This window comes from Corvus hawaiiensis, chromosome 3 (assembly GCF_020740725.1).
Source record: "Corvus hawaiiensis isolate bCorHaw1 chromosome 3, bCorHaw1.pri.cur, whole genome shotgun sequence".
Lineage (NCBI taxonomy): Eukaryota > Metazoa > Chordata > Aves > Passeriformes > Corvidae > Corvus > Corvus hawaiiensis.
Genome location: NC_063215.1, coordinates 37430673 through 37458268, shown reverse-complemented (window position 1 = coordinate 37458268; position 27596 = coordinate 37430673). Strand labels below are relative to the sequence as shown.

General features: G+C 41.5%; 2 protein-coding genes across 7 annotated transcripts in view; one reads left to right on the top strand and one right to left on the bottom strand.

Annotated features, from left to right (window-relative positions):
- The first annotated feature begins 247 nt into the window (after window positions 1-247).
- On the top strand, window positions 248-20241 carry AKIRIN2 (akirin 2). Of its 4 annotated transcripts, none has more exons than XR_007202845.1 (5): window positions 248-881; window positions 11446-11589; window positions 12286-12420; window positions 15082-15275; window positions 16138-16215. XR_007202845.1 is itself a non-coding variant. In XM_048299797.1 (5 exons), exons 1-5 carry the CDS (start codon window positions 677-679, stop codon window positions 16529-16531), a joined length of 567 nt encoding a protein of 188 aa, XP_048155754.1. In that variant the 5' UTR covers window positions 258-676; the 3' UTR covers window positions 16532-20241. The 4 variants fall into 4 exon arrangements, 2 of the variants coding, with proteins under 2 accessions (XP_048155754.1, XP_048155753.1); XR_007202844.1 differs by having other exon boundaries at window positions 257-881; window positions 12271-12420; XM_048299797.1 differs by lacking the exon at window positions 15082-15275 and adding an exon at window positions 16521-20241 and having other exon boundaries at window positions 258-881; window positions 16138-16209.
- A 1534-nt stretch (window positions 20242-21775) lies between these two features.
- The window catches only part of ORC3 (origin recognition complex subunit 3), a 35846-nt gene continuing 30025 nt past the window's right edge, over window positions 21776-27596 (bottom strand). For 2 of the 3 annotated variants that reach the window (XM_048299792.1, XM_048299794.1), the window contains exons 18-20: window positions 24578-24694; window positions 23455-23534; window positions 21776-22337 (exon numbers count right to left, since the gene is read on the bottom strand). In XM_048299792.1, the coding sequence (XP_048155749.1) occupies window positions 22232-22337; window positions 23455-23534; window positions 24578-24694 (303 nt within the window). In that variant the 3' untranslated portion in view covers window positions 21776-22231. The remainder of the gene's footprint in view (window positions 22338-23454; window positions 23535-24577; window positions 24695-27596) is intronic. The other variant, XM_048299795.1, reaches the window with a different exon arrangement.

Sequence of the window (27596 nt, the reverse complement as noted above, 5' to 3'; positions counted from 1 at the left end):
TCAGGGTCCCGCCGCGTCCTCCATCCACACCCCAGCCCGCACCCTCCCAGGGGGGATTTAAACCAGAACCCGGAAGCCTGCCCTGCCGGCGCGGTGCACGCCGGGAGTCGTAGTCCCAGCTTCACAGTGGCCATCTGCCTTTGAGCGGCGGGGGCCGAGGCAGGGAAACCACGAGTCCCGTGAGCCTCCGCGGCGGGGGGGGGTTGGCGTTTGAACCGGCGGCGTTGTTGTTGACGCCATATTGCTGGTGCGGGGGTTACGGCCGGGAGCGCCATCGCCGCCGCCATCGCCGCCGCCCGGGCCCCGCCATCGCCATCGCCCCGCATCGGCCGCCCCGCACCGCGCACCTGGGACCGGCACCGCGCCCCTCGGCACTGCTCGCGCCCCGCCACCGGCCGCGGGCGGAATTTGTCCCGGCCAGGCAGGGCGGAGCGGGTGGGGAGAGCGGAGATCCAGCCGGACTGAGCCGGGGCTGCTGCTGCCGCTGCCGGGGCCGCTCCCTAGAGAGAGGCCGGCGGGGAGGCGGCGGAGGCGGCCCTGACGCAGCCGCCCCCTCCTTTCCCTTCCCTCCCCCCCAGCCCGCTCCAGACAGCGGGGAAGACGCCTCTGGGCAGGGCCGGCTGCTGCTGCCTCCACCGCTGCCCCTCACTCGGAGCCCCCTTGGCCGCTCCGCGCCATGGCTTGCGGCGCCACTTTGAAAAGGACTCTGGATTTCGACCCGCTGCTGAGCCCGGCGTCCCCGAAGCGAAGGCGATGTGCGCCATTGTCAGCCCCGGCCTCAGCCGCCTCCTCCTCCTTCGCCGCCGCTGCCTCCTCCCCGCAGAAATACCTGCGCATGGAGCCCTCGCCCTTCGGAGAGGTGTCGTCCCGGCTCACCACAGGTGAGAGACGCGGCACCCCCTGTGCCCGGCAGCCCCCCCTCCCCGGGGGCACTTCAGCGGGGAGGGGGCCGGGAACGCGGTCGGGAAGCGGGGAGGAGGAAGAAGAGGGGAGGGTTGGGTGGGTCTGGCGTCCCCCTCCAGCCATTTTCTGCTGGGCTGTGCGACTGGCAGCGGCCGGGGCGATCCCTGCTCGGCTTGGCACCGAGAGACACAATAGAAATGGCCGTTTGCAGCAGGAGAGGAGGGGGAGGAGGAGGAGGAACGGGGAGGAAGAAGGGGGGGCGGGTTGAGCCGATGCAGGCGGGTGGCCATAGGAAAGGGGTCGGTGAAGGCGGGGGGGTGAGACTGGAGAAAGGGACCCGAGCGGCGGAAGGGGGGGATGGGGGTGCTGTTTGGGGGAAGTTCGATCCTAGGAAAGGAGGAGGCCGGTTTTTTTTTTCCTCCTGTTCCACGGGTGCCTGGATGTGGCAAGGAGAGCCGCAGGGGCGAGTCAAGCTGCGGAAACGCTGGGGCGGCAGGGGACGGGGGTGTGACCGAGGTGGGGCTGGGGTCGGGAGTGGGGGAGTCGGCGGGGCCCCAGTCGATTCCTTCCTCGCAGTCATTATCGGTGGGTCGAGTCGGCGGCACCTCCTCCCGTCGCTCAGACATCAGGGGAGGGCGAGGGGGGTAGGGCGGGGAGGCTGGTCTGTCATCCATCACCCGCAAAACGCCAGTGGGAAAAGGCAAAAGCGGATAAAACAAAGGGGTAATCCCACTTCCCAGCCTCTTAATACGGGCCATCGTCCCGGCTAACCCATTTTGTGGTATCCTTAAAAGTTCTGTAGGAAAACCGAGCGTAAAGCGGTTGTGTACAAGGGTGAGAGTTGCCTTCAGGGCAGATAAAATGGAATCGGGCGGTCTCCTCGTCTGTGAGACGCGGGGCAAGAACGAAACCCTTTTACATTCTTAAGGTGCGAGAGATGAGTCAACCGGCGGCCCTAAAAGCTCGAGGTCTGTTTGTGTAATGGTTGTCAAAAATCAGCCGAGTTCTTTTTAGCAGCGAGTAGGGAGAGAAGAAAGGAACGAGTCTTGGCTGAGCACGCAGGATTGATTGGCCCGTGCCGTGCTTAGTCCAGTGGGCAGTTTCGAGCAATGCACTCAGGGACGGTGCAGCTCGCGGCCATGAGCGGCTGTAGCGCCGAGGTATGGATGTATCCGTGTCCTTTGTGTGCAGGAAAAAAAAAAGCCCTCTGCAGTTGTTGCAGCAGAATTCCTTCCGCTGTTGTGTTTGGTACTCCCTTTTGTAACAAAAGTTGGCTCCAGGTTACCAAGCACTAAGTTTGAATGTTCAAATTGCCATCTCCACGTAGGACAGTGCCTTGTTTCAATATTCTTAATTTGGAAAACTGCACCATAGAATACATTTTTTAACAAGTTTTAATCAAATAATAAAAAATTGATATGGAGGAAATACAGAGGGCATACAGAGTTAAATTTGGCATCAGTGCCTTGATATTTTTTTGAACCTCTAGGAAAGGATCTTGAATGAGTCAGCGGTCTGGGATGAGAGCTGTGATGGATGGCACTCCCTGGTACAGTGAGGCATTACATGTACTTTGAAATAGATATTTAAAATCAGAATTAATTTGATTCTTTTAAAGGATAAGTGTTGCTTCTTTGCAATGGTTCCTTTTGGTTTCTTTCTTTGGGATTTGGAGAGCTTAGGTTATGAATTTTTAATATAGATATTGTCTGGTCAGTAAATATGTATTGCTGAAAGGAGACAAATCAATAAAATTTTCAGCAATCTACAGCAGTATTTGAGGTAATACCTAAGCTCCTACCCTAACCATTCTGAAGGGCTTAAAAACCAAAATGTTATTGAAATTGAGCAAACACAGGCCCCTTTATCGCCTGAGAAAACCAGAGGTGCAGGTGGCAATCCATGTGAAAAGGTGGTTTCTGTACAGACAAGGATGTATTTTATGTATAAAAAATTTATATAATGAAGAGTGAAGCACAGTAAATCAAAATGTCTCTTACAGCACTTGAATGCTTCTAAGGAAAACTTGAAGCATTTATAAGTTGTGCACGTTTACATGGCTTTTGCTTAAAAGCTCCTTCTGTGGTTTCTGTTACAGAAATAAAATCTTTATACTGTGCTGTATAAATGCATCTGTTAATCAGCTTGCGTAGCTTTTACTTTAAATTGAATTTGGGGGTATTATGACATGGTGTGTATTTCATTTCGACCCTCAACTGAGCAAAGTAGAGCTCATCGTTTTATAGGGGTCTGTTGAAGGATTGTGTGTGATTGATCTAATTTTGTAAATGTACATCTGACCTAATAGTTTGCAGTTTTTCTGGTAGTCACTTAGAAGAATCAGGTGGTTTATTCTAGAGCTCTGACTTAGGTTGGGGCCTAGTGTGCTGCAGAAACATATCTTGCTTTCCATTGACTCTAAAATGAGTTTACATGACTATTTCTGATGCAGATGTCTCCATTAGGGTCAGATGAATCTTGCTGTGTGGGAAAAGAATTCCAGTTCAATTTAAAAAGTGTTCCCAACTGAGTCACCATTTTGTCTTAGTTTTTGTGTTGGGAAATTTATTAATAATAGCCAGAAGTCAGTTGATTTGACTTAGGCTTTTCTCAGCTTGTTACTGTAATGCTTAGATTTCCAGCGCTTAAGAAGCATCTGTCTGAATTCTGTGTAATGAAAATTAATTGTCATATGAAATCAGAGCTCTGGATATAAAGGACCTGGTGCTTAGACTTGATTTTAAGTTCATGCTTAAACATTTTTCTTCTGCTGATGCTCTGGTAGTGTTTAACTTCACATCGTGGAGACCATGTCAGCACCAGGACTTCTTATCACATCATTTATCATTTCAGAAATGAATTATCTGGAAGCAGAATACCAATTGATTGAGGGGTGTACTGAGAACTTGAGAATACAGTGTGGTAGTCAGATGAGAAAACAGCTGTCTGTATGGAGTGGTCATAGACAAATAACCAATGTCTGTTTGAGAGAGGGTAGGCTTATTCAAGATGAAATTTCTCTCTCACAAGAGTGTTCTAATATTTTGTGGTTATTTGTACAGCTGTTAGGTCACTTCCAGTTTCTTGGTGAATTTGGCAGCCAAACTGTAATTGTGGCTTTTACAGTCTACTTTCTATGGAATTGTGCTTACTGGCTTGAGCATACTCATGAATATGTTTGCTAATTTTTGAATAGCATTATTTGCATGTAGAATGATGTTTTTAAAACTGTGTTCACTGTAAGCAGTGCAGAACATGCCTGCCTGGTGTAAAACTGGTTTAGTTTTGAAACAGTGGCTCCTCTTAAAAATATTTCTACTGCTTAAATAACTACAGAAGAGTTTTAGTTTCACGTAAGTTCTACCTATAAATGAGACTGTTCTATGTAACCAGAATAACTGCACCTGGGTCTGGATGCTGCCTGTGTGATATGCATACACTTGTTGGGTTTCTTCTGAAGTCCAAAAGGTGCTTTTCTGTTTCAAAGCTGTTAAATGAATTCAAGGGTGAAAGGAGAAGGCAGTGGCAATATTATTTCTCTGTTCTCCAGTGGATGTTTTGGAGTCATTGTTTGCAGTTTTTACCCTGATGACGGACAGGTTGTTTGCAAGTGGGGAAAAAAAAAAGAAAAAACTACACTTAAATTTTTTAAATTCAAAGGCAGGTGAGTTATTGAAAGCCTGCATGTCTGAATCTTTCTGAGATTGAAGCTACGGTGGGAAATAATGGTTGAAAGAGATGGGAGGACAGAAGGGAGAAATAATGTTGATCTTAGGGATTTAAATCCCCTAAGTCCTGGTACATAGAAACTCTGAAGACAAACTGAGATCAGTAGCTTTTTTTCACACTCCATCCAAAATCAGAGGTTAACTTGTAAGGACTTTATGCAATCAAAAAGAATGTTGCATTTAAAAACAGTTAATGAAATCACTTAAAAATCCACAGACTTTAGGACATGCAGTTTTTTCTCCATCTGAAACATTCATCTGCCTCAACACTTCCCCAGCAACTAACTAATGTTGCAAACCAAAAACCCTAGTGGGTGGAGCTGTTGAGAACAGGCCTCTTATGAGGGACTCTTTACAAAACAGAAGGTAGATAAATTTGCCTTTAATAGGTCCTTTTTCTTTTACAGAAGAGTCTGGAAAAAGATTTATCTAATTGACACAGTTTTTCAAAGTTGATGCAAGAAAATGCCTTTGACCTTTTTGTATAGAAAGAACTGTTAGTTTTCCCTGTGGGCTGTCCTCCTATGACCTTTGAGTTGCCCTCTTGAGCAAACTGAACTACTTCTGTCTGAAACTTGGTCAGGCAATGGCCAAGCATAGGTTTGGCTTTTAAATGAACAGATCCAGTGGCTTTGGAATGTGACATATTAGTAGTGCTGCTCTTTCTCCATAATTTCTGTTTCGTTAGCTTATCCACATGTGTATTTATTGCTAAATTATCTTGGTGAGATGCCAGGTTTCTCATTGTGCTCCAGTTTTGCAGAAATCATTAGGATTTTACAAAACAAAACATTCCCACCCCTTAAAAGAAGTCACATAATAGCTGCATCTGGACTTCATAATTTAATTTATATGAGAAATTCTGTATAGATGCCTGTGGTGTCTATAAGTGTTGAATACCCTTGGTTGTAGATGTCATAAAATGTTGAAGAAGTTTTTTTCTGTTTTAATGGCAAGTCTGATAAATGCAATGTGACAATTTTTTATGTGAAGGGAAAGATCTAATTGCTGTGCCTAATACATATTGCATTGCTTGATTTATTTTTCATTCCTCAGTCCCTTGATCAGGAGAACTGGGACTGCCTGAAATAACACATTTGTAGAATTAGCTAATACGTATGTGAGCATCCAGCCTGTGGGAGAACCAGAACTTTTGTCAGCCTGGAACCTGGAGTAATTGGGTCTCATGAGGTGGCCTGCTCTGTGCCCCAGTCCATGGCAAGCTGCTTCTGTCTGTGCTGTAGCTATAGCCAGTGGCTGTGAGGTGTCAGCATGTACCCATTCTCAGTGTTTTTTCTTGGGCTTAGAGCATGCTCCTCTGAGGGGGAGCATGGTTTCCAAGAGTATACCTTGTTTTACTAACGTTTTAACATGCCTGATTAAAAAGTGTAAGTGGAGTGGTTGATATCTGAGACCAAAGCAAGAGGGTAAGAGTTGTTTTAATTTATGTCTCTGCTAGGGTTCTCTAGTTAAGTAGGAAAAACCCCCTGAGGAATACCTTTACCCATTGCTGTGCTGTAGTGCTGCCTTTAGGGGAAACTGGCATCTTAAAATTAACGTGGTTTGTCAGTAGTCGGGTGGGGAGACCAAAAGTAGGAGTATGGTAACATCATTCAACATCAGTGTTGAATAAGGGTGAAGGCCTAATGGAAATATTGTATGTTAGTTTGAACTAGCCTAGTGGAGGCAGTTTTGCTTTAACAGAACTGAAATCTCTGAAGATGTATGCCATTGACATCAGGATAATATCTAATTGATTACTTAGAACAAATCTCAAGCATGGTTCAAGTTTGAATGCATATGTTGAATGGTGACATTGCAAACTGAAACCTGAGCTAAAGGTTCCATTTCAGGCCAGGAAGACTGCTAGTCTGATTTCAGCACATTGAGTCACCTTCCTGTGTGTTTTGCTGAATTTTCCTTTAGCTAAGTGAGAGAAGCCAGGAACTGTGATGAGAGATTGATAGTTTAAAAATCAAACCCAAAGAAGAAAATCGTCCAGGTGAAACAATCAGCACCTTCATAGTTGATAAGCAGTTATTAAAATGGAGAAAATAATTGTTTGTCTTGTAACCTTTTTAAATTGAACTGCTGTTTCCTTTGTACGTAATTTCTAGGTAATTACAGGTCAGGATGATGCAATTAGATGGCAGAATTTTGCAAAAGATTAACTTCTTATCATGAATTAAAGGAAGTAGGAAGACTGCATCATCCTTGGAAATGAATATTTGGCTTTGTAATCCATTAGTGTGACAATCATATTTCACTATCAAACTTGAACTCTAATTTGCCGTGTTCATATCTCATCCTCTCTTCATCTGGAACTCTTCCTTCTCCAGACAGCATCTCAAGTTCTGAAAGACTTGAATGCAAACTTCAATGAGCCTATGTACTGAACTTTATGCTCTCAGTACACAGCTCTGGATAAAAAAAAAAAGAGTATCCGTGCGTTTTGTTATATTCAGGTATATTTGACTGAATCCCTGATGCCTTTGGTGGTTATGGTGAGACAATAGCAGTTTTTGCTTGTCATTCTTTATCTTAGCCTTGAACCTGAAAGAGAAGAGGGCATAAAACAGACTCTTGTGTAGCTGGTGGAGATTTGTAGTCATGTTGAATTTGAAATGCCATTTATGAAGTACTGATTCATTTTGGTGTGTTAGCAGTGTAGCTTTTTCTTGCTGCTACACCAGATTAAGCAAGTCTGGTTTTCACTTTTAGCACCTCTGCTTGGTATTTCCTGTTAAATAGCTCTGTGCCTTCAGAGGCATCTCTAACCAGTAGGAAACACTGAGCACAGTGAAATTGAGGATAGGCCACAATGATGTGTGTTTCATCATATTAAATATATTTCTTTTGTCGTCTCAGATCAAATCGTTGTCTGATGTACAATATCTGATTTGAACTTCAGCATATGTTCAAGATGGATGAAAGCTTTTATTTAAAATATGTAATAAGTTGTAATATGTGTGATTCAAGTTCTCACTTAAATTTTAATAGTCTTAGAGAAACTCACAGACTAAATTTTGTTTAATGAGTGAGTTTTTATATATAAAATAATTTGTTAATTAAAGTGCATGTCATCATTTTAAAGGACAACTTGGTCCTCCACACTGAGGAGCACATAAAAAACCTGTCCTGTGTTTGACACCAGTTCAGTGCATGCTTTAATTCAGTTATGCACTGCAGAGAGAATAGTCAGAACTAATTGGAAGCAAGAGAAGTTAAAAAACTGAACTTGAAAAAGCAGGAATGTATTGTGGAAGCAATACTAGGTTGGATCTACTAATTCTAAGTTTTGTTTAACTGGGTCAGAGTTTTAAAAGTCTTTGCAGTTAGATGTCTGCCATATAGGTGGTGTTCAGAAGTTGTCTGGTTTGCACTACCTTAATATTTCATGGCTTCCTGCAAGTGCTGAGATGCTCTAAAAGTATTTTTGTGGAATTACGAAACAGAACTGCAAGCGGTGGAAGTAACTTGGTGCATTTAAGCAGCTTTTCTTACTGTACTAGATTATTTTAATTTGGCATTCAGATTTTCATTTAGAATGAGTCATAAGTATTCACAGGCTTACATTTCACTTCACAGTGAAGTAGTTTTGTTTTAAGTCTTAAGATTTTATGGTACTGTAAGTTAATATCTACTTAGTCTTTGCTCATACAAAAATGTGCCTGCTTTAATTGAAGCATTCCTGGTCTGATCGTTCATGTGAGAAGTCACTGAAAGTTTGGTGCTATGTTAAACTTGTGTTTCTTGACTGTTAATCTCTATTTTATAACTGGTGGAAATCGAGAAGTATGAGATGAGTCATTTTCAGTCTCTGTGCCTCCTATCAGGAAGGTACTGAGTACAGCTTATAGTCCAGTCCTGTGGTGAGGCAATAGTGCCTTAAATCTTCTAAGTTATTCCGAATAGAGGAATACCATTTACCAAACCAGGTTCTGGACATGCTTATCAAGTGTTTAGTCAGTGCTTAACATTTCAGGCTTTTTTCTTCTGGTTGGTGTTTGCAATGTAGGCAGTGCCATATTTAAATAGTCTCTTCCTTTAGCCCACTTTGCTTAGTTTTGTACCTTTAGCTGAAGTCACAGTAATGCAAACTGTCAAACTGATTTTGTTAGGATGGGGATCTCCCAATATCTGTCAGTAGTGCTTCTTGAGATTTGTGATTTTGGCAGCAAGGTTTGAAGGTGGCAGTTTAAAGTGTTGCCAAATTAGAAGTAGATTAAATTGCTGTGATATCATTGAGACTTCCTTGTCCATAATTCAGTATAATTTGGAATAGAATCATGTATCTTTGGTGCACAAATCTTAATTTTCTATTCCAGTTGTTAGTGTTTTCCCAAAGTCCACACCTGATTTCTCTCCCTCCTTTCCCTGTTTTCCACACACACGCCCCCGTTGCTTTTGCTCCTTCTATTCTGGCTGGTATTTTAACATTTCTTCTAAATTATTGCTTGTTTAGTTTCCAGGGGTTGTTAGGACTGGAGGAAACATGGCGTATGATTGTTGATTTAACTCTTGCAGTTTTATCATTTGACCAGAGTCTGTTTACTTTTTTTGTCCTTAATGCTTTTGGTGGTTAATGTGGTTTGAGAATGTTTCTGCAAAAAGATAAAAGAAAGAACTGTAGAAAATATTTTTATCCAAGTTGTTACACCTGAAATTTAGCTGACGTTTTTGCAGTTCACATGGAGTTCGGAAAGTATGGCCAGGACAGAGTAGTCATAGTGAAGGATGATCATGGTCTGTTATGTTCTTCTGTTAATACAAATGCCGTGTGAATATGTGCAGTCATGTTTTTCATAGTGTGAACGTGCTTTAGGACAGATGTGATCCTTTGAGCTAATTTGGTTCCCATTCAGAATTATGCAGTATCACTGCAGCCAGAACAGCACTTGATTTTGAGGAGAAGTATTGTTCTACCATCATAATGCCACTGAAGATAAATATTGTTAGGCTGTTCCGTGACTGATGTGTGTGTGCACATGACAAACTCTACATGGGATTCTGTTTAATTTTGGAAGCCTGACTGCATCTTGGTTTAACATGATTTATGTACTTTTGTACCATACTGGAGTGCATCTTGTCCTACAGAAAGTATGAATCTTCTATCCCCTCTGAGTACTTCCTTCCCCCCCCTCCCCCCAACCCCCCACCACTTTCTGGTGGTTCCTTCTCTTAATTTACCTGCTGTGCTTTTTTATTACATCTTCTGCATTTGCTGCTTCTTTGAACCATATTACTGACATCCCAGTAGAGAGTTAAAAATTGTACAACTGCAGGCATGGGACTGGAAAGGTATTAAGTCCTTAATCAATGGACAAAATCGAAGAAGCTCCTTTGCTGACGCTCCTGTTGACTGGAAACAGTTTTCTCTCTTTTCATAAATTGGAAATATCTAGATTGACTCATGGAATTGAACCATGACAGTATTTAAACATCTGAACTGAGTGAGAATTGTTAAGGGTTTGCTTCCACTTGGTCTAGCAGAGGCTTCAGCCACTGACTGAAGAAGGTGGTAGCTGAAGTTACCTGCATCACATGGTTCCTTACTAGAAAATGTTCAGGTATGGAACTTCAGTAGCCTACGGATTACAAACATGAAAGTTGGTTTACGTTTTCATGGTATTGTATTGCCAAAATGAGAACCAGAAACAGGAAGGTTCCGAGTGGAGTCCTTTGCAACTCTGACATGATCCTATGGATTTGTATGTACCTGAGTTTTGGAAAGCTGTCTTTGGTAAAAAGTCCAGCAGTCTAAGTGGAAGCCAATCCTGCAGGTGATTTTTTTTTTTTTTTTTTTAATGCCTCTGAGCATTAAAAGTAAGAGTTTCATAAAGGATGAGAATCTTTGGAAATTTCTTTATGGGAAGGTCTCATGTAAAAAATGGAAAATGACTTTTTTTTTTCTTGAATATTTTACATTGCCAGAGGATATGGAGTTAGGCCACTGATGCACCTGAGAGCCATTTGGTATGTGGAATTTCAGAGAGAATGCACACAGGATTGGTAGTTCTGTTGCAAGGATTAGTTCTTCCGTTATGATTTTACAATGGAGATGAGATTATTAAAATAATTTGCTGTACTTTATTCATTGCAATCAAAAGCTGCACTACATATTGCCATACTGCTTTGAAAAAGACTGTTGATCCATCCACTGTATTTATTTGGATTAATTTGAGGCTGTCAGAAATGTTCTGGAAAGCTTTAGTATTTTGTCAGCTTCCAGTTCTTTGATATTTTAAGCAGTAGGCACTTAATGCATATTGCCTAAATTGTGTTTTCCTCTTCAGTGTGCTGCCTGTAGGCCACTCAACCTACAGAGAGGAATGGTAATTCATGTGGATGTTTCATTCTAGAGTCTCTTGTTACTGTTAACTGCATGAGTGATAAATGCTGTGTGTGGGTGAAAGATTAAATTGCAGATTAAATAAATGAAGCGAAGATAATTAATAACAGTATAAGTTTTACAGCCAAGTTTTTATCTATGTGTATTCCTAAATTTTAGGATGCTGGGTTTTTATTGTTAGCAGTACTCTGGTGCCAATACTTGACCTTAACTAAGAGCACTTTTGCTAGTGTTCTCCTGGTGAAAACAGTCTGGGTTACCTTTCTTTTAATTAGTTTAATTGTTTTATGTCTTAGGTAAAACATTGTGGGTTTTGCAGGTCATTTTTTAAGAGTCTGTGTATCTTTTATCATCTGTTATTTATCTACAGCATTTGATGTTTGAATGGAAATCAAGCAAAATGGTGAAATGTAAAGATGATTCTTTCAGGGGTTTTTTCTTTTTTTTTTTTTTTTTTTTTAGAACAAATTCTGTACAACATAAAACAGGAGTACAAACGCATGCAGAAGAGAAGACATTTAGAAAATAGCTTCCAGCAGACAGATCCTTGTTGTTCTACTGATGCACAGCCACATGCATTTCTCCATACTGGACCAGCTTTGCCAGGTACCCAGATAATTCTGTGTAATTTTCATATGTTTTCTTAGACTCTGCTTGTGTAAACATTTTCTTCTAGTTACTTGGTGTTTTATGGCACCTTCTCACCAGTTACTGTTGTTTTTTTGGCCATAAATTGTGTGTAATTCTGCTATATTCTGTTATTTTGTCAGATTCCATTTGAGTAAATAGTTTTCCCCCTTGGTTACTTTTTTGGCAATAATAGCATTGGTCTGGAAGATGGTAGCTTTTCATTTTAAGAATTGGTAGGACAGAAAGCTGGCATCGTTTTCAGGAGACCATCCTGTCTGCTCTGTTGCTGATACTGTAATAGGCTTTTGCAAAAGCATCTGTCTTTGCACCAATACACTGTAATACTGTACTGTAATTTTTATATAAAATAGAAGCTTAAATTTGTACATGGACACTGCCATGTAAATGGTGTTTGCATGGTTTGTGTAACACTCTTGGGGGTTTGATAGCTGTACTTGTTGTCCATTGCAGATGTCTTCCTTTTGAGCATCCAGTTCTGCTTCAATAGTGATTAGGAGGATCAAACAGCAGAGCAAGTCTTCTTCAAATGTTTTGTAAAGTTCCTTTAATGTGGAAGGTGTGAAAAAACTGATTATAAAAAACGGGTTCTGATCTATTTGTAATTGTAAATTGGTATGCCCAAATATTTAATCTTAGGTACTTCATCTGCAGCATCATCACCATTGAAAAAAGAACAGCCCCTGTTTACTCTCAGACAAGTTGGAATGATCTGTGAACGTTTGCTGAAAGAACGTGAAGAGAAAATCCGTGAAGAGTATGAAGAAATTTTGACCACAAAACTTGCAGGTATCTTATACAGTTCAGAATAATATGTCAGAGTGAGTTTGAAAGCCTAAAACTTCTCTTATTTTTGTTACAGTGTATGTTTTTTTCTGACCTAGTCTGATGAAGGAATGGGGTTGCATACATGACAGAAAAAAACGACGTTTACTCCCTTTAATAGGTTTTTTCCTTCTGTGCTGCTTTGGATAGAAATTATGACTCCTAGCTGTTACTAGTCAGTGCAGACAGTGGTTTTATTTCAGTTAGAACTTTCTCTCGCTATTGTGTCTGAATTGGTAGTTTCCTCTTTTTTTCTTTCTTTTTCTTATTTTTTTCTTTTTCTCCTTCCAGAAAGACTGCCTTTAGAGCTCTTTTTGAAGGACTGTTTTTTTGTTTTGGTTTTTTTTTTCCTGCTTGGGAACTGACTTCCTTTTTCTGGAATCTGGCAAGATGACAGTAGCTAAGATTTCCCTTTCTCTTCCCAGTACTTACCATTACACTGGTGCCAGCAGTGTTTGGTATCTGCTTGAGAGTCAGTTCAACTGCTTTTCTGATGCTCCATGCTGAATTCTTGTATTTCACAATTCAGCTGAAATTCTTGGCACCTGATGCCAACTTATCTTTCCATAAGGATCATGCTAATGTCAGCATTGTAAATATGACCTTTCTTCAGTTTTTGAGGTCTTTTACTTCTAAGCCTCTTGTTAGCATTTGAGCACCTAAATTCTTGTGCATTCAGAGTTAGGTGCTTTCACAATACTATTTGGAGTCTAATTTAACGTTTAGTGTGATGATAATAAAAATCTGAGCACACTGTTCTGCAGCATTGGTTTTGAGTACCTACTGCTGTTCTGCTTCCGTCCTGCAAACACATCAGAATTAAAGTTGGCAGGTCTCTTCAGGTGTGGGAATAAAACCTTTACAAGCATGTACATGTGGAAAATCACCAGGCTTGTGGGTTGCTTTTGATAGTATTGTCTCTGCACCCGAGATTCTGTTCATGTTCTACACTTGCTGATCTGCCATTTCTGTGTAAGAAATTGCTATAGTTGTATGTCCCTCTTAAATCTACATCTATTTAAAATTATAACTAGAGCCATGAATACTTCTGCTGCTTTGGGCCTGGTGTTCCATTTCAGTGTTTTTCTTAATCTGCTTCAGCGTGATTAATTAGGACTCCATAAAACTTTTTTCTCCTAATTTATGTGTATTAGGAATTGGGTCATTTCTAGTATTTTCTTAAATGGCATTTCATTTAGCAGGCATCATAACCATTTGAAGACCAGATAGATTTACATTTGTTCCAGACACTTTTGGAGTACAAGCTACAAACAGGAAGCCCCTCTGTCAAGTTCCTTACATGTGCACTGTCTTTCAGTCGCAAAGGGAGCACTGTTGGGTTTGTTTTTGGGAAAGGGAGGGGATTGAATTCTATCTGGGGAGTTGTGGTTTAGTGAGATGATTTTTAGGTTTACTTGTTCTTGCCATGGTGCTCACCAAAAGAGCAGTTAGGAAGATCATGTTACTGCATCACATATATTAAGCTAGTAATACATTTTCAACATTATATGGGAATTTAGAAAGAGAGACTGACAAAAGAATTTAGAAATTCCTCACGTAGAAGGCCAGTTATGATTGTGTGCTGACAGAATGGTTATATCCCTTTCTAAACTTTGTGCAGTAAGGTGATACTCTTTCTTACGAAAGTGAAGTCAAAGGAAATGTAACTGGAAATTCCATAATAAATCTCAATTGAATAGCTTCTTTCAAATGACTTAATGTTTGCATCTTGGATATTCTCTGAATCAGAGTTGTCATGTAGGTAGTTAGCCAGATACTGCCTATTCTTTCCTTCTTCCATGTTCTTTGCAAGCAAAGTTGCTTTTCATGCAGAATAAATGTGGGGTAAATGGAAAACTCAGATCATTGTAATGCCCTGATTTCTCTTTCTGCCTCTGTTACCTGAAACTGCTGTGTTAGCACAAACTGGGTTTTGGAAGCGCCTTAGCAAAACACTAGCTTGAAAGGTTTTAAAGAATCTGTGAAAAACAGCCTTTTATAGTATTGTAATTGTATTTGTGTTCATGTCATTTAGTCACCTGACTTAAAATATTTTGTTAGGATGTTATATATGATACAGTGATGTAAATATTTGTGCAGTGTTCACTTAAATTTTCAAGTAGTTCACTATAGGCTGCTCCTACCTTTGGATTGCTTAACTTCTGAATCTGAATGTCACAAGAAAGGGACTTTTTAGTAACTGGATTTTAAAAAAATTTGCCAAGCCATAGTTCTAACAAGGATGATGTTACAAAGCAGCTGTGTATGTTGACTACCACCTTTAAAAAAGAACATTTGCAAGTTCAGTTTTGGCCTCTAATACATACTTTTAGGAAAAGTTCCAGTTGCTGTTATTTTTTGAAATGGTTTCAGGGCACTAGATCCTTCAGTCTGCTCTTCGTGGTTTTTTGTTGTTTGGCTGAAGTCCTTGCATGGCTGCTGAAAAGCTGCTGGTCAGAACTGCAGTGAAACAGGTCCTGCTTGTGGGCAGAGGGGAGCTGGCTGCCATGATCCCACTCCCCCTTGGTCAGGGATGAATGTCCTCAGATCTTTGGGTCCGCTCCGTACTTTGGGCTGCTGCTGCTGCACTACTTGCTGATTACTGATACCCTGTTTACTTCAAAGGTGAAGCTCATCCCTGCAAGAGGATGGGGACTTTATTGGGGCAAACCTGTGGGACTAGGAACCACTACAAATCTAACTGCATTTTTGGTTGAAGATTGCCTTCTTTGACCTTGCCCTTTTCTCAGAACACCCCACATTGCTGCACATGTATTTTCCCACAAGGGAGGAAGGGGAATGGAGAGGAGCGGCATCTGGTAGATATTACTCTCCTTGTTCAATTTCCTAATTCTGAAAGGTGATATCCTGCTGATGAGTGCAGTATTAAAACTGAATAAAATATTGCGAATGTATTTGTATGTATGTGTGTATAGAAAGAGTAACCTTTCTGGGAAATAACAGTGCTTAGTTCAAAGCCAAGTATGTTTCATATCAAAATTTCATTTCAAATGACACAGTAACTGTTTTCATGCAGTCCACAGTCAACTGTATGTCTCCCATAGTAGCTACTTTTGTGATTGGAATTACTCAAAAGTTAGTCACTTAGCATTTCATCCTTTTAGTTTCTTGTTTGCTTTTGATTTTTTGGTGGTCATCAAAAAGATTTTCTAACTCTGTAGCAAATCCCTTTCCTGTACTTTTGTTTTTCCATTTCATTAAATTAATTTTGTTACATCTGGTAGTGATAGAAACAGACAGATTATGTTTCCAACCCTAGCACTGGCCTCTATGCCATGTTTTCCTTAACTACTCTGCCTCCATTATGGATCTGTAAATTGGGCACACTTCATTTGTTCAAAATACAATGTGTGATACTCAGCAGGTGTGAGGTATATTGAGGTCTTTGTTATGTGCAGCATAATTCTCTTCGAGTTTATTGCTATCTTCCTCATTCACAGAAGTTTGTAAGGGAAAGTCTTTTAATTAAGGGGACATTTGCTGGATTGTTCTGGAGAAAAAAAAGAAACGGCAGCTATGAACTGTATAACGTTACTTAAAACTACTGCTAGTTGGGGGTGTGTTTAACTTGGATGATTTCTGTGTATAAAAATTAGCCCTGAGTATTTTTCAGCTTGAGTTAAACTTAATACTCACACTTGTAATGCTTCATCCTTGCAGAACAATATGACGCATTTGTGAAGTTCACGCATGATCAGATCATGCGACGATATGGAGAACAGCCTGCCAGCTGTGAGTATCTATTTCTTCTGATCCCTGTAGTAGCATTGAATTACCAAGTGTTCAATAATTTAAATGGCCATTGTTTGCTGTTAAGCTGCTAGTCCCCAAGGTAAAATACTCAAAATTGATGATACGGAATACTGAGGTTGAAAGGAATGTGTGAGAGAAAACGCAGCTTGTGTTTAAAACATCTAGAACTGTTTTCCCACAGCATGCTGGGGTTTTCATTTTGAAACCAGTTCTGATACTACCATAGCAGGTTTGCATAGAGCTGACATTTGTTACCTCTGTCACTAACTCTTTTTTTTTTCTCTTTCCAGATGTTTCATGAATCACACTTTCTGCATATGTGGGCTGCCCTATACACCCTGTTTTATTGTTGCAAGCTATCCCAGTAAAGACTTGCAGCAATGCCATATTTTTCCCCCCTGTGAACACAGGTTATTTCAAGCTTTTGTCAGTGGCAACCACTCTTATGCAGCAACTGGTTTTGGAGTGCTCCCTGATGTCAGTACCACCTGGATGTGGACCTTTGCTACCTGTAATAATACCAGTGGCCTCATTTGCTGTATCATTACGATTTGGCTTCTTATGTTAATAAGTTTGAAAAAGTAAAGGATTAAAGCTGGTGTTCTAGAAGTTGCCCTTCACTGGTTGTGTAAATAAAAATGTAGAATGACACTTCTGACTGAAGTTAGTGTGGTTTTCATAACTGTGCACTACAACAAAGCTGTAATCACAGTTAAATTAGAATGTAATCCCAGGACAATTTTAAGCAAATAGCCCACAGTACTGCCTGTGAAATAGTGAAGGAGGGCATTTCTGTATTCCATGACTTTTTTGGGGGTTAAGAATGGGTTTATATGATTTCTCATTTTTGTAGTTTTTATTTATTCTATCAGTCTTTAACAAATGTTTATTGCTGCAATTTTTCAGTGTATCATTGTTTTACTGCCCTTGTAGTACTGGAATTTAGTTGGAAGAATAAAACATTTACTTCTAATCTGTTTGTTTTTAATATGCAGGTGGAACTTTTGCTGTGTATGAATAAACTTAAATCTGAGTGTTTAAATGAAAACTTTATTTACTAGCAATAGTGGGTGGGTCAGTTTAAGATGAGGAGAAGAAGGTGAATTAAAATCTCAGGTCATTCTTCAGAGGCAGAGAAATCTTCCTTAGATCAGCTGTATTGTTTTGTGTTGAGGAAGTACGCTTGGTACAGAATGGACATGAAACTGGTGATGTAACTTGCAGCTGACTCAAACAGCAGCTGCACTTGCCTTCCGTCAGATTTCAATGACACATTTAAAGGAAATCTGTTCATGAGATAGAGCAGGTGCATGTCCTGCAAGCTGGAACAGTGTAGGTACTGCAAGAGCTGAAGGTGTGTAATGTCTGTTAAGGGCTGAGGCGCTTGCTGGATGCATTCAGCTGTTGACAGACTGCTCTACTGCTGCTGGCTGCTGCTGTCTGGGCAGTGCTGAGTCTCTGGATCACTGCAAAGTTCCTACATGGCAAGTCTAGATCTTTGTGTTGTGGGGTGGAAGTACTGCTCCCAAAGGCCTTCAGTTACCTGCTTTGGGGACAAGAAAGCAGTTTCAGAGTAATCGTTTGGTTATAAACTGCTGTCTTCTCTAACTTACTGTAAGCTTCTGGTGAAATGGAAGTCTGCTCTGTGATAGATCTCTGTGCCATCTCAAATTAACAGAGGAGTTTTAAGTTGAAGCTGGTAGATGTACTCAGTAATTGGCTCCTGCTGATGCTTACTTAACAGTATCAGAGAAACCCTGTGCTGAGCTCTGGTTCTTGGTGAACTCTTTCAGTTAGGAGTGAGATTGAAGGTGCAGAATTGGACAGACTGCCAAAGTATCGAGTATTTTCTGCTCACTTTCTTGAAACCTATCTTACCTAAATATTTGGATTATTTCTACTTTATTTTCAGAATCCCAAAAATGAGAAATCTCTGCTCTCTCAGAGACTCCCCTCTCAGGTCTTCTGTCACTGAAGATAAAACTACCAAGGGCTGCAATTTCTCTTGTCTGCCTTGGAGTCCTCAGTCCCTCTCCTTCCTGCTCCTCACTTTTTGACCTTTTATTAAGTTGCCCAGGCTAGGAAAATCCACTGCTTCTAGGTGGACCACCGTGCAAATTCTGGCATCCTGATATATCTCATGTATTTCCTGTGTTCTTATCTTTTCCTTTGGGATATTAGGACTTATAAATAAGAAGTGATGTCATGTTAGCACCTAGCCATTCCTGTACTGCTCTGAAGTGATGCATAATAAGCAGTCTTGTGGCAGATGAAAAGCATGGCACTGTAGGTGCTGATGTATCACAGCTGTGGTATGCCTAATTTGCGCCTGTTTTGGAAACGAGGTTGCATTCTTTGAAATTTTTCATTTTTTAACCTGTCTTGGACTTCAAACTGGCTCATTTTCCTAATCTCAGTGCCAGTATCTGGTGTGATGAATCACACATGAAAGGCTTGTTCTAACAAGACACGTAATACTCTTCAGTAGGAAAATGGTTGACAGCTTGATGGCTGTTGAAAAAGTAGGGAAATTGGGGTGCTGTGAGGCGCTGGCTGGTGCTTGAAAACAAACCTGCTTTGCAGAGCCTTTTCAAAGGCTTTTGAGTCAAGGAGAAATGGGTACAATTCAGTAACTATGCACTGGCACTACACTTTGTGGTGCCCACGTGCAGAATATTTTAGCTATTTGTGTGTAACTGCAGTCTTACCCAAAAGCCACGCAAGCTGAGAACAGTTAATTGGAACTTAACAGAGTGAAACCAAAGATCTTGGTTAACCTGTTTTTAAGGTATTGATGTGTATATGTCTTTCCAAGCAGATCTGTTGCTGTGTACTTGAAAAGCAGCATGTGTTGATTTTTGTGTCTAGGCGTGAGAGCTTATAGCTGTGAGATGATTCAGCATTTTTCAAGGTTGCAAAGGAAGGAGATTCAAGCAATCTTGTGTGCTGATACTTGGGATTTGCTTGTGTGCTCTTGAACAGCATGACTAGTCACAGATTCTGCTTAGAAACTGCTTTGTGAAAGCTCTCTTCATTCCCGAGCTGGGAACTGGGAGGGATTTAAGCTTTCTGATTCCACAGTAGGGAGAAAAATGGAGGCTGGTAAAGTATTGAGTTTATGCTCATGTTAACCAGGGCTTGTGACTTTTGTATTAGAAGTCATTCTCAGTGATGAAAAATGTGAGAATGAATGGCTTTTACAGGCACCTGGCCTATTTTTAGAGTTTATTGCTGTTGTAGGCTTCAAGATAAAAGAAAAATTACAAAGTTGGTGTTTGAAACCAGTAGTGCAGTAGTGTAAAGAGGTGTCAAAGAACAGCATCTTTAACTCTTAAGGGTTGGAAAATTATTTTAGTAAGAGTTAACTTGCATTCAGGTCTGGTTTTTGGCAGCAGTTCTATTGAAAGATGTGGCTACCTAAGAATATGATACAGTTAGTTCAGAGGTGAGGCTTTACACTGTAAAAAGGGTTTCAGAACTACTACAGACACTGGCACTTTGGGGTTTTTTGGTCCTGTTTTCTTTAAGTGAACACTGCAGACAGTGAAGGTTTTCTGGAGTGTCTGCAAAAGGTTATTATTATGCAGACAGTTGTAGAATTTAATTTTTAATTTTCCAGTTGAAATCTGTATTTCAGCTAAGGTATGTGAGGATGTCTCAGTTGTTGCTGATGTTGGTTCCAGATTCAGTGATGTTTAAGCTCTTTCCAGGAAGGTATACCTGATTGCAGAGTCCAGCTTCTGAAGAAAGAAAGGTGAACTAAATTAAATTTATGACCAGTTTAGTTTGTGTTTTTAACTGTTCAACCTTCATACCCTCCTTGCTGAAGAAGATGAAGCACCAAGTACAGAATTAAAAGATTTGATTCTGAGAAACCATATGTAGCACAGCAAATGTGACTTTAACCTTACAAACTTGTTATTAGTTAAAGGGAAGAAACAGCCATTATTAATTTTACTGTTTTAATGTCATGTTGCCTGCACATTTGGGGATTAAAGGCCACACACTGTTGAGGCTGGTTTCTCTTTATTTCGGAATGTTTTACCCTCCAGGGGTGTGAAAGTTACCTGGGGTGAGGTTAGCAGAGGGGTGGCAGGGGCCAGCTACACAGCGAAGCACTTGGCTCCCTCTCCTCTTGCACATCAGAGACATTTGGTGCTGCTGCCTTTCATTTGTCAAGTGTGTTTTTGAGATAAATGGGGCGAGGTTCAGGATGAGGGGTGTCCAGCATTCCCCTCTGCTGAAATGTCTTGCTTTCCTCTGCTGCTAGAAAGCTGCTTGTATATGCTACTGAACAGGTCCCTGAGCTTGGGCTCCAGGGAAGAACAGGGGAATTTTTTACCTGTGTCTTGGAACTTTTGCAGGTGCTCCACTGTGATCCTAAAAATTTGAGCTCTTGAGGTTTTTGTCCTTGTTTCCCAAGTTGTGTGTTCAGGCAGCATCTGATAAGGTCCTCCTCCTCCCTCTCCTGAACTGTCTGGCAGCATTTAGAACCAGACTCTCACTTAGACACAGCAGGATGTGTTGCTGTGACTCTGCAATTACTGTAATTGGAAAACACACGACTCCTACCCTCTCTGAACATATTTAAAACAAGCCTGACATCTCTTACATACATTCCTGGGGAAACGGCTGCGTAAGTTACTGGTTCTTCTAACATGACTTCCCCTCTCCAGTGCAGCTCTGGTTTATGGAAATGATTTCATCCTCACAGCTCCAGGCTGAAATGCCAGTGCAACTAAGTAGGAGCATCTGGAGTCTACTGATGGCTAAACAAGGGCAGCAGTTCAATTCCTCAGTAGGCAAGTGAAGCCTGTAATCCTTTCTCAGTCTACTGAGGATGTCTGGAAGTTGTGGAGGTAGTCTTTTACAATAAAGTAATTACCACCCAACTTTGCAGCTGTCTGGGAGGGAGGAAGTCTGAACACCTCCCTTAACTGCAGCCCTTCCTAGGTGGTCGGGCTGCCCTGAAGTTCCTGCCCATACAGAGTGCTGCAATGCGCCTGTCACAGCCCCCGGCAGGGTTTATTGAAGCACAGCAGACACACTGCTCTGGAGGGCAATGCAGCTTTTCCCTTTTGGTTCCTAACGGCTTTTCCCATGGTTGAGAAACAGGACGGAGTCAAGGAAAAATGCTGGTCTGAGAAGGCTTTTTGAAAATTGATCATCAGATGAGCAATGCTTTTACATGCTCAGCCTCCACTGCCTTTCACACAGCTATTCCCTGTGCCTGCATGCAACACAAACCCTCGGCAGAGGGAGGTTACAACATCTGCTTTACGTGGGGATTTTCCTATCTTCCACCTGAGTGCACAAGTACTATGTACTCAGTCTATGCTGACACAAATTTCCCTAACAGCAAAAGTCAGCTAATACCCATCACCTTCACTAGAAAAAGGAAATTATTTAAGCAGTTAACTTTTGCTCTTACCAAAGAGCAAAACTTCATGTATTCGTAATTATTCTCTCCCCTTCTCTTCCTCAAGGAGTTTTTAGGGAGTTAGGACCAGTTTGGAAGAACACACAGCAGAGCCTGAACACAAAATTTGTTGTCTTCTTTAGCATACTTGTTTTATTTGTTTTTAAATCTAGTTCAGGGAGCTAGAAGGCATTTTATAATAATGACTCAAATCCTATCAGCTTATAAGGATGTTAATACTGCTTCATCACTTCTGTGGCCTACACAGCCAGTGCTGCCCGTTTGGCTTGCTAGCCTGAGTTGTATCAGGGGTCTGTTAAATATCACACATCAAAGAAGCCTGGAACTGGCACAACAATACAGTATTTGGAACATGAGCATTAATAGACCAGAACATTACACAGGGAAGATGAGCATTAAAAAACAACATCTCTATTCAAGCCTGTCCAGGCACTCAGAATGTATCTCTCAACATTCAGGCACCGCTGACTTTGACTCAGTATGCAAAGTTAGCGAGGAGTGGTGTAGTGGGAACACAGCCCTTGCTCTGCTGGGAAGGTTTACTGGCACCTTGGTGGCACATTAACAGCCTCCCCATGTCAGCCTTGCCACGTGGTCAGTCTTCTGCTTGCTGGGCTTTATGAAGCCCAGGAGCTCCAGTTCAGAAACAGCTCGAATAAAGCGAGCACTGGACATGTGGTGAAGGAAACCAAGTACACTTTTTATGACACAGTGACAGAGACACTGTTCTCTTCTAGGAGGGCAAGACTTCTAAGTCAGGGTAAGCACAGATTACACAACGTGTTGCACAATAAAATTGCTGGAAATAAGGGCAGAGCACGAGTTGCCTACAGAAGCACAAATTTTCAATCTGATCAGTACTTCTGCCACATGCATACAACGTGACAGCAAAGGAAGAGTTCTTTTTCCCACTGCTGAGAGAAGCTTAAAGCCTACAAACATACCAATTATGCGGCGTCTCACAAGAATTTATACTTTTATGTCCCTTGACAAAAAAATGGATAGATAATTATGGAGATTTCTTCTGAGGTTTCACAGCACCACCTTCTCCTTACTTTTTGTTTGCTCTGCCTTTCTTGCTGCCTGCCTGACATACAGGTTTATATTCCTGAGTTACAGAATTTAATTTGTTGTGAGTGACAATTAACAGTGGAGCTTGTAAAAAAGGAAAGCTGGGAAAGCCAGGTATAGTATTAGAGCATATAATCATCCTTCTTTTAGTTAAGTCTTTTTTGGTACAACTATTCATTTCTTCTCTGTAGCAGCACTACTGCTGTAGCCATGAGTTTTGGTTCTAATGCTCATCTATTAAATATTTTTTAGACCTCAGTTCAGGATCAGGACAAAGTAAGGAGCAGAACGGGTGTCCTGTGGAAACGAAGTTCTCAGCTCTAAGGTACTAGAACATAATGAAATACTGCTTCTGTTTCTCCATCTGCTCTCTAGGTCACAGCCCTCTTTCCATCTGTTCCCCAGTAATGCTCTACCCCTATCTAGCAGCCATACCAACTCTGATGATTATATCAGTTTCAACTTGTTTTATGAACTTTTGGTTCTGTTTCAGACCCAAACAACTCCTATAGACAAAAGCTGCTCTCTTACCACACCACTCCCAGCCCAACTATTTCAACTGATCTATTTCTTAGACACTTTCAGTACATTAAGACTGTTTAAGTTTTCTGAAATTAGTTAATTAGGGCACATGAAACTGTATTTTAAAACCCCTGGTTCATAAATCCTGTAAGCTTTTCAATGGCAAGCTTGAGAGAAATGAGAAAGGATACTGGATAGTATCATCCACCTGGTCTGAGGAAGCTGCATCTGCATTTGGTTCCTCAGCTGCCATCACCACAGTTGAGAAAGCCTAGAAAGGGAAAAACAGCACAGATTTATTCCAGTTCATAGACAGACAGATACAAAATAGTGAGCTCTGAGCTGAAAGCTATCATTCAGGGGCAGTAAGATCTTGCAAGGAGAACTCTGTGAGCGTGTCAGTTCAGCAGCAATTGAAGAGCAAGCAAGGTACATATTACCATGGCAATACAAAATGCAAGACATCACTCTGTGAACTCACGTGCCTGCATTTTAAATCTCAAACAGTTCCGGGTCCTGACCCATTCTCAGAGAAACTACAGAACTGAAAAAATATTCTCAAAGTGAGACTGCTTAAATATTCTGGGGAAGTGATAGAGGTAAGTTGGCTGTGAAGAAATCTTTAAAACTGAGGGACAGCAAGAGTCTGGATAGGAATATACAATACACAAGCAAGACAGCAGCAAACAGAACACACTTGGAACAAGTAAAAAGAGTATCCTCTAAACTGCAGGTAGTTGAACTACAGAGTTTCTTGCAGAGGATGCTGTGGTTACTAAAATGTACTGGTAATGACATCCAGGTAGGTCTACAAAATACAGAAGAAGCACTCAAGTTCAGGAAACTTTAGAACCGAAGTGTGATTGTTAGCCACGGAGACTTTATCATATTAATGTATGTTCTCTTCCTATACTACCTCTTCTCTTGGCTACAGTATGAGACAGGTTATCAAGCTAGAATGACCCGTGCTTTTCCCTGGCACAAGCATTCTCTCCAAGAGCCCCACTTGCCTGTTTCTGTAAAAGTGTCACAGAATACTTAAAAACAAAAAAGAAATGCCATTTTTTTAAGCACAAAATCTGATCTGTGCAGAGCATAAAACAGAAGCGAAACAGTTTCACCACAGAATAACAGAGCTGGAAATAAATGATTCACAATAGAGCATGACTTATTTGAGTTACTGTGGGTACTGTGGACCATGGTATGCAATGATTTAAGCTGTCAAAAGGGGCACTAAAGAAAAGCAGACATGCAGCAGAAAGATAAATCAGAATACTGAAAGCAGGTAAAGGTACTGTTTGCATCATCACATACCTCTAACCAATCAACGAGATTAATCAATCTGCCACACTCCAAATGAAGCTTATACACTATGCATATGTCAGGGGCTTTATTAGAAATGCCTCCTCCATCACATTTCAAAGCTTGATTCTGATGAAAAAAAATTGAAGGCAGTAATGGTCAGTGTTTAATCTTGAGCAATTTTAAGGGCTAGATAAAGCATTATTTCAGGTAATTCAGATAGTAGGTATTTTAAGCAAATGTTTACTGTTTGTGTGTTTAATGGCAAGTTGATGGTACAAAGAAAAAAACCAACAAACAGGAAAATAAGAAAGCATACCATCAAAAAAACCCCAACAAAACCCCACACACCTACTTCACTCCTGGTGTTCCTTCAGTAACTTCATACACTTACGCAGTATCTACTGGAATGAGTGATTATCTGATTATGCTTTTATGCACTTTTTTGCTAGTTCTATTTACATATGAGAGAAATAGTCAGTTTTATGGACTCAAGAGAAGATACAAGTCATGATTTGCCATGTAGAAAATAGGAAAGTATCCTTTTCCCCCTGCTCCCTTGAAAGGAAGACTTAGTACAGATCTGTTGTATGTCCTGAAAATCATAATTGCTTCTCTCATCTCAAGAGTTTTATCTTTGAAATGTAACAATCATTTATTTCTGGCAAACTCAGCATCTATAAAGGCAAAAATCTAATTTCTCACAAAGTATTCTACACTGCAGGAAATTCATAGAATTGTTAAGGTTGGAAAAGCCCTTTAAGATCATCTGAGTCCAATGATTAACCCAGCACTGCCAAGGCCACCATTAAACTATTTTCTTTACTGCCACATCTACATGTCTTTTAAAATCTCACCAGAGATGGTGAGTCCACAACTTCCCTGGGCAGCCTGTTCCAATGCTGCTTCCTTCCAAGAAGAAATTTTTCCAAATATGCAACCTAAACCTCCCTTGGTGGAACTTGAGGCCATTTCCTCTTGTCCTGTCATGGATTCCCTGGGAGAAGAAGCCAACCCCCAGCTGGCTACAATCTCCTTTCAGGCAGTTGTAGAGAGTGATAAGGTCCCTCCTGAGCCTCCTTTTCTCCAGGCTAAACACCCCCAGCTCCCTCAGCTGCTCCTTACAGGACGCTTCACCAGCTGCGTTGCCCTTCTCTGGACACCCTCCAGCACCTCAATGTTCTTTTTAAAGTGAGGGGCCCAGAACTAAACACAGCACTCGAGGTGTGGCCTCACCAGTGCTGAGTACAGGGGGACAATCACTGCCCTGGTCCTGCTGGCCACACTATTGCTGATACAGGCCAGGTGCCCTTGACCTTCCTGACCACCTGGGCACATGCTGGCTCATGTTCAGCCACTCTCGACCAGCATCCCCAGGTCCTTTTCTGCTGGGCAGATTTCCAGCCCCTTGGATTCAGGTCATCAGCACTGAACCATTTACTTGGGAAGTTAAAAAGCCACTCGAGCCAGAGGCAAAACCCCCTGTACAGCTGGAGAAATTGACGGCATTTCATTTCAGTTTCATGCACTCTAAGAAGTCAGCTGTCTTAACATGAAAACAACCACTGATCATTCCTTTCAGCTCATGTAAGTTTTTTTCTGAAATGCTTTCACATGCTAGTAAAATATACAATCTACTTTTGGGAAGTTATTAAGCTGTAGCAATGACAGACACCTTCAAAAGAAAAATGTTTTTCAAGATAGGAAAGAAGGCTAGGCAAAGAATGTAACTTTGCTCAAGAATCTCTAGTTTACCCATAGATCTCAATCCCTGCAATTTTTGAGACTCTGCTCCAGTTTGGACTCTGGCACTTATGAGATATTTCACAATTTCCAGTACACCTAGCAATTTTCAAGTTTATTTACTCTCTACAAGGAACATAAAAAGCTGTAGACCTTAGGTTAATATCTCTCAGTTCATTACAAGATGGTTTCCAGAAAAATTCAGAGCAATATGGCTAACTCAAAATATTACAATGCAGACATTAGTTTATCAGACTGTAACTCAGGAGTGTACCACAATAGTGTCAAATACTCCTGTGTTCGTACCTGGCACACATGAGGTTACACTTCTGGCTGATCTAGATCTAGCGGCTCACCACTGCCCAGAAGGACAACACTACGCCCTTCTCTTTTCCCCTCTCTTACTGCACCCAGCTCTGTGGTTTCCTACTACTCACCCAGGTGCCACCCTGGCAATGCTGGACACTTTGCACTGATTTTTAATTTTAAGGTCAAGACAGTTATCACAACCAAGACAGGATGCAACTTCCAGAGCAACTGCACACTCCTGGAACAGGTTCATCTGTAGAAATTAGTATCTAGCTGGGTCACACACAAGTGCTGAGAGTGATCCAGGAAGATACTCCTGATGGGCACTGCGGGGTCTGTGCCAGCACCTGAGAGAACCCAGCCTCCCTTGTGATCACTGGGCCAAGCCTCTGCAGTGCAGCCGGAGGGAGCCGCAGCTACCAGCGGGGAAACCTCTCCTTCCTGAGGCTGCAGCACACGTGTGGTCCCAAGAGAAATAACCAGGCTGACAAGCAGGAAGCTGCCCTAGAACGAGCAGCCAGTTGTGAAACCATCTGCACAGCACAGAGGTGCTGCTCCCAAAAGAACAGAACAGGAGTGGGAGCAACCCAGAACACTGCTGATGAGGAAATGCTCTTGCCTGACCCTGCTCCAAGGCTAGACAGAGGATACACTCATACCTTGCTCTGAAATCAATGCTGTGATCCCAAGGACCAAATCCTCTTTCCCTAATATGGGAGCTGGTATCCCAAGTTTCAGCTTGTTCAGTTTTCAAGGGATCAGTAAAAACAGAATGATACTGGGTTTGGTGCAGTTTTTTTGGGTTCTCTTCTCCCCCACCTCCATAAATATAACCCTTGGTTCATGTTTTGCTAAATAAGTAACTGGACTGGACTCCTGTAAAGCAGTGCATCACATATTAACCATTCACTGGTACTCGACTGAAGCTCTTTTCTGTACTGGCCCTCTGGAAGGAACAGTTCTGGAGAACTTTGCTCTG